The sequence below is a fragment of the Solea senegalensis genome, unplaced genomic scaffold (genome assembly GCF_019176455.1).
Source record: "Solea senegalensis isolate Sse05_10M unplaced genomic scaffold, IFAPA_SoseM_1 scf7180000013159, whole genome shotgun sequence".
Classification (NCBI taxonomy): Eukaryota; Metazoa; Chordata; class Actinopteri; order Pleuronectiformes; family Soleidae; genus Solea; species Solea senegalensis.
Genome location: NW_025320767.1, coordinates 1,263 through 8,162, shown reverse-complemented (window position 1 = coordinate 8,162; position 6,900 = coordinate 1,263). Strand labels below are relative to the sequence as shown.

Sequence of the window (6,900 nt, the reverse complement as noted above, 5' to 3'; positions counted from 1 at the left end):
TTCTGCAGGGCATTGTTGAGGTGCAGGGTTACGTGTTTGTGTCTCACGTGTCGGTGAGTATGGTGCCTCTGGACAACCTCCGCATCATCCGAGGCAGCCAGCTCTACAACTCCAGCTATGCACTGGCCGTGATTGACAACACTCTGAGCGGTCAGGGGCTCAGGACTCTGCGGCTGCGTAGCCTCACAGGTCAGATCCTCCTTAAACCTGAATGTTCTTCACAAACTAAAGCAAATCAAAGACGTCTTACATCACATTACAAATGCTGAAACACTGTTTCTGCAGCAGCTGAATTGGACCTCACTTTTGGTCCAATTAAGATTCTTAAATGATTCTAAAGCGATTCTATAATTGCATCTTCATGCATACATTAAAACACAGTGTTAGATGTTGATGTGTGTTTTGTTGAATTGTTCATGTTACAGAGGCTTATAGTGTTATTCTGTTCTATTTACAGATCCATCATTAAATAAATAATAAATAAATTCTTGTTATTATTGTTATTATATTATGTTATTCATAACATTAAGATTCCTAATCGTATCAGAGAGGATTGGGATGCATCGGAAAATAGAAAAGTTTTCCACCTCTTCCTGTTACCCACACTCTGTTACACCTGAATCAGAAGAAAGTACAAAGTATCCTGATAAATATTTCATGTCAGCAGTTTGAAAATACAGTCTACCTTTCTGAATTCTGAATTTCACAGTCGTTGAGGACCTGATGATTTCTAATGATGATTTAATACAAAGCTAGTTTTCCTGTTTCCATTGATCTGAAAACAAACACACACCATGTGAAAGCATATATTCTCAGGCCGACGCTGGACACCACTGACAAAAGATGACTTGTCTCTTTCTCTTTAAACCTCACTTGGTTGGTATCGTGTGTGTCGCGTGACTCGTGCAGAGATCCTCTCGGGGGGCGTGTACATTTGGGGAAACCCGCAGCTGTGCTTCCCTGACCCTCAGAACATCATTTGGAGAGACGAGCTGAATGAGAAGAACTTTCATGAGAGGCAGTACCGTCTGCAGCCTCGGGCGTCTCAATGTGAGCACTGCAGTGTTATTCAACGGAAATGTAGAGAGTTTGGTTTTATTGCATCTTTCTGGAAAATGTTTTTTTGCATATTAATGGACTTGTATTGTCTTGTTGAATGTGGTGTTGTGGTGGTGGTGGTTTCTCCGGGTCCAGGTCCACCTTGTTACCCTGCATGTGGGAAAAGCTGCTGGGGAGAGACTGCACAGGACTGCCAGAGCTGTGAGTGGAACTCATAAGCACCGTGTGTCTGACGTGACGTCCACAGACACTCACGTCCACAGACACGTCCACAGACACTCATGTCCACAGACACGTCCACAGACACTCACGTCCACAGACAACCCACAGACACTCACGCCCACAGACACGCCCACGACGCCCACTCACGCCCACAACACGCCCACAGACACTCTCACGCCCACAGACACTCACGCCCACAACACCACGTCCGCCCACACACACGCCCACAGACACCACGCCCACAGACACACGCCCACAGAACGCCCACAGACACTCACGCCCACAGACACGCCCACAGACACGCCCAGACACTCACGCCCACAGACACGTCCACAGACACGCCCACAGACACGCCCACAGACACACGCCCACAGACACGACCACGCCCACAGACACTCACGCCCACAGACACTCACGCCACAGACACGCCCACAGACACGCCCACAGACACTCCACAGACATCCACAGACACTCACGCCCACAGACACACGCCCACAGACACTCACGCCCACAGACACTCGCCCACAGACACGCCCACAGACACTCACGCCCACAGACACGCCCACAGTCCACAGACACTCACGCCCACAGACACTCACGCCACAGACACGCCCACAGACACGCCCACACACGACACGCCCACAGACACGCCCACAGACACACGCCCACAGACACTCTCACAGACACTCACAAACACTCACGCCCACAGACACACGCCCACAGACACTCACGCCCACGACACACTACGCCCACAGACACTCACGCCCACAGACACTCCACAGACACGCCCACACACACGTCCACAGACACACGCCCACAGACACGCCCACAGACACGCCACAGACACGCCCACAGTCACGCCCACAGACACATCCACAGACACCACACGTCCACCGCCCACAGACACTCACGCCCACAGACACGCCCACCACGCCCACAGACACACCACGCACCACTTCCACAGATATTTCACGCCACGACGACGCCCACAGTCACGCGCCCACAGACACGCCCACAGACACTTTCACGCCCACAGACACGCCACGTACAGACGCACCACTCACGCCCACGACACTCACGCAGACACTCCACGAACACGCCCACAGTCACGCCCACGTCACGCCCACAGACACTCACGTCCTACAGACACTCACAGACAGACACCGTCCACGACACGCCCACAGACACGCCCACAGACACGCCCACGAACACGCCACAGACACACGTCCACAGACACTCCACAGTCACGCCCACAGACACGCCCACAGACTCACGCCCACAACACTCCGTCCACAGACACGCCCACAACCGCCCACAGACACGCCCACAGACACGCCCACAGACACGCCCACAGACACTCACAACACGTCCACAGACACGCCCACAGTCACGCCCACAGACACATCCACAGACACTCACGTCCACAGACACTCACGTCCACAGACACTCACTTTCTTCTCCTTTCCTCCTCAGTGACGCGCATTAAATGTGGGTCGGGCTGTCAGAGGTGCAAAGGTCCGTTGCCCAATGACTGCTGCCACCAGCAGTGTGCTGCTGGATGCACGGGACCCAAAGATTCTGACTGTCTGGTATGTGACCGTCACACACACACACACACACACACACACACAGAGTCCCTTGTCACTGTTGTTTCCTTGTCCCTCGTCTCTGCAGGCGTGTCATCACTTCAACGACAGCGGTGTCTGCAAAGACAACTGTCCTCTACCAACCATCTATGACCCCATCTCCTTCCAGCTCAAACCCAACCCAAACAGGAAGTTTAACTTTGGAGCCACGTGTGTCAAGACGTGTCCTTGTGAGGATTGATTTTCAATCGTTTCAATCGTGTCATGTCAGCTGATGAGTGTCTTCTTCTTCTGTAGCACACACATTTATTTGCTTTCCACACTGTTAAAGTTTGTCCTCACTGTGTGTCTCTGTCTGTAGATAACTACCTGGCTATGGATATGGCCTGCACTTTGAATTGTCCCATGGCCAACCAGGAAGTTATCATCAGCCATCCTGATGGAAGTGAGACACAGAAGTGTGAGAAATGTGACAACTGTCACAAAGGTACGACTCATCGTGTTGTTGTTGTTGTTGTTGTTGTTCTAACACACGTGTGCTAATGTGCTGGACCAGCCTGTTTCTGCTGCACCTCGCTGTTCTTTGTTTTGTATGTATCTCATGAAGTGGGATCGGCACACACACACACACAGATGTCAATAATTCAGACTTGATTAGATTAAGTTAACTGAACAGGAAGGAGTTTGAGTTTGAGCTCACACTGAAGTGTGCACTTTGTCTAACCCAGAAACCTTTGGGTGAGGGGGAGGAGCTGGGGAAGAATAGACATAGACGTTGTCTATGTACAGTGCCTTGAGATAATGTATGTTATGATTTGGCGCTATACAAATAAAATTGAATTGAATTGAATTGAATTGAAGAGTGGATGTCATTGTGATTGCAGTGTGTGACATCAGCTGTCAATCACACCATAGGCACCTCCTACAGTACGCCCTGTTTTATCGGCCATTACTATTTGACTTAAAATAGGGCCATTATTTAGAACAATACTTCTCAAATAGTGGGGCGGGCCCCCCTGGGGGGGCATGGTGAGGTGTCAGGGGGCGTGGAGAGGCAGGGCAAACATTTCTGTCCTCTTGGGGGGGGCATGACAGAAAATAATAGAGAACCACTGATTTAGAAGGAGGTCCTGGTGCTGTACTAAAGAAGACCTGACACTAGTGACGGAGACCTTACATTAACATTAATGTTATAATAATTATATATGTATATATATATATGTATATATATATACATATATATATATATATATATATATGTATATATATATACATATATACACAGTGGGTATGGAAAGTATTCAGACCCCTTTAAATGTTTCACTCTTTGTTTCATTGCAGCTATTTTCTAAAATCAAAACAGTTCATGTTATTTCTCATTAATGTTCACTCAGCACCACATCTTGACAGAAAGAAAACTTTTTTGCAAATGTATTAAAAAAGAAAAAGTGAAATATCACATGTTAATAAGTATTCAGAGCCTTTGTTCAGTATTGAGTAGAAGCTCCTTTTGAGCTAGTACAGCCATGAGTCTTCTTGGGAATGATGCAACAAGTGTTTCACACCTGGATTTGAGGATCCTCTGCCAGTCTTCCTTGCAGATCCTCTCCAGTTCTGTCAGGTTGGATGGTGAACGTTGGTGGCCAGACATTTTCAGGTCTCTCCAGAGATGCTCAATTGGGTTTAGGTCAGGGCTCTGGCTGGGCCAGTCAAGAATGGTCACAGAGTTGTTCTGAAGCCACGCCTTCATTATTTTAGCTGTGTGCTTAGGGTCATTGTCTTGTTGGAAGGTGAACCTTCGGCCCAGTCTGAGGTCCTGAGCACTCTGGAAGAGGTTTTCTTCCAGGATATCTCTGTACTTGGCCTCATTCATCTTTCCTTCAATTGCAACCAGTCGTCCTGTCCCTGCAGCTGAAAAACACCCCCATAGCATGATGCTGCCACCACCATGTTTCACTGTTGGGCAGGTGATGAGCAGTGCCTGGTTTTCTCCACACATACCACTTAGAATGAACACCAAACAGTTCAATCTTGGTCTCATCAGACCAGAGAATCTTATTTCTCTGCAGAAATTCTTTTGTAACCTTGGCCTGATCTGTGTCTTGCCACAATTCTGTCTCTGAGCTCCTTGTGCAGTTCCTTAGACCTCATGATTCTCATTTGCTCTGACATGCACATACATATATGTGTATATATATATATATATATACACATATAGGTATATATATATATACATATATATGTGGGTTTAATGCTGTATACAAAGGTATATTTCACCTGATTTATATCAGTCAGTCACTCTTATTTGGAACATGTTTGCAGCGTTGGTAAATGTCTGGATCAGTGATTCATTGTTGAAAATCTGTCATTGTAGTGTGTTATGGTCTGGGCATAGATAACCTTGGCATCATGGACAACCACGGCATTACTATGGTAACGTCCTCTAACGTGGATCAGTTCAACAAGTGTAAGAAGATCTACGGTAGTCTGGCCTTCCTCCCACAGAGCTTTGCAAGGTAACAGATCAAACATCCCAAATCTAAACTAAAAGTCACTTCAGTGTTCTCCCCAAACCAATGCACTTACATACACTTCAAAACACCACCTCCGATTTCTGATTTGTACCTTGTGCTCTTACAGGGACCATGTGACTAACACGTCTGCTCTAACTCTGGAGCAGCTGAACTCCTTCAGAAACCTGGAGGAGATCACAGGTTTGTATGTTATTCATCTCCCACTGGAAGAATTCACTGACACAGTGTCAATAAAAGGACGACTAAGAGAAGAAATGTAGGATGAATAAGATTCAATTACAATAAAAATACACCGGTGACAATGTGTGCATTTGAATGCAGCATGTGCAGAAAGATCATCTGTTTGTGTGATTTCTTTGTTCAGGTTATTTGTACATTGATGCGTGGCCTGAAGAGTGGACTGATCTCAGTGTGTTTGAGAACCTGAAGGTGATTCGAGGCCGGTCGCTCTACAAGTAAGACATACGAGACATACAAGACATATAAGACATATGAGACATATAAGACATATGAGACATACGAGACATATGAGACACACGAGACATAATGAGACATACGAGATATACGAGACATATAAGATATGAGACATACAAGACATAATGAGACATATAAGAGCATGAGATTATATGAGACATACAAGACATAAGAGACATACAGACATATAAGACATAATGACATATGAGACATACAAGACATATAAGACATGAGACATACAAGACATATGAGACATACATATATGAGACATACAAGACATATGAGACATACAGGACATACAAGAGACATAGACAAAGAGATATACAAGACATATAAGACATACAAGACATACGACGACATAAGACATAGACATACGAGACATATGAAAGATACAAGACATAATAAGACATGAGACATATAAGACATACGATTACAATGAGACATACAAGACATAAGATGATATGAGACAAAAGACATATGAGACATACAAGACATATGAGATATGAGACATACAAGACATATGAGATATACAGGACATATGAGACATACGAGACAAAAGACATATGAAACATATAAGACATACAAGACACAAGACATAAGAGACATACAAGACATACGAGATATACAAGATATACGGACATATGAGACATACAAGACATATGAGACATACGACATATGAGATATACAAGACATACGAAGCCATATGAGACATACAAGACATACAAGCAGAGACATAAGACATACAGATATGAGACATACAAGACATATAAGACATGAGACATATAAGACATACGAGACATATGAGACATACAAGACATAAGAGACATATGAGACAAAAGACATATGAGACATAAGAGACATACAAGCATATACAAGACGATGAGACATACAAGACATATGAGACATACAAGACATGAGATATACAATACATATAAGACATATGAGACATACAAGACATAAGACATACAAGACATGAAACATACAAGACATACAAGACATATGAGACATACAAGACATATGAGACA

At 45.2% G+C, this 6,900-nt stretch overlaps 1 protein-coding gene across 1 annotated transcript; it reads left to right on the top strand.

Annotated features, from left to right (window-relative positions):
* Nucleotides 1–5: 5 nt before the first annotated feature.
* Nucleotides 6–5,894, top strand: LOC122760178 (receptor tyrosine-protein kinase erbB-2-like; the record flags this gene model as incomplete). The annotated part of the gene is made up of 9 exons (XM_044015264.1): nucleotides 6–189; nucleotides 910–1,050; nucleotides 1,195–1,260; nucleotides 2,755–2,870; nucleotides 2,956–3,097; nucleotides 3,229–3,354; nucleotides 5,242–5,383; nucleotides 5,508–5,581; nucleotides 5,766–5,894. Coding segments are annotated over 9 exons (1,086 nt in total), but the record flags the coding sequence as incomplete, so codon positions are not given.
* Nucleotides 5,895–6,900: the final 1,006 nt, after the last annotated feature.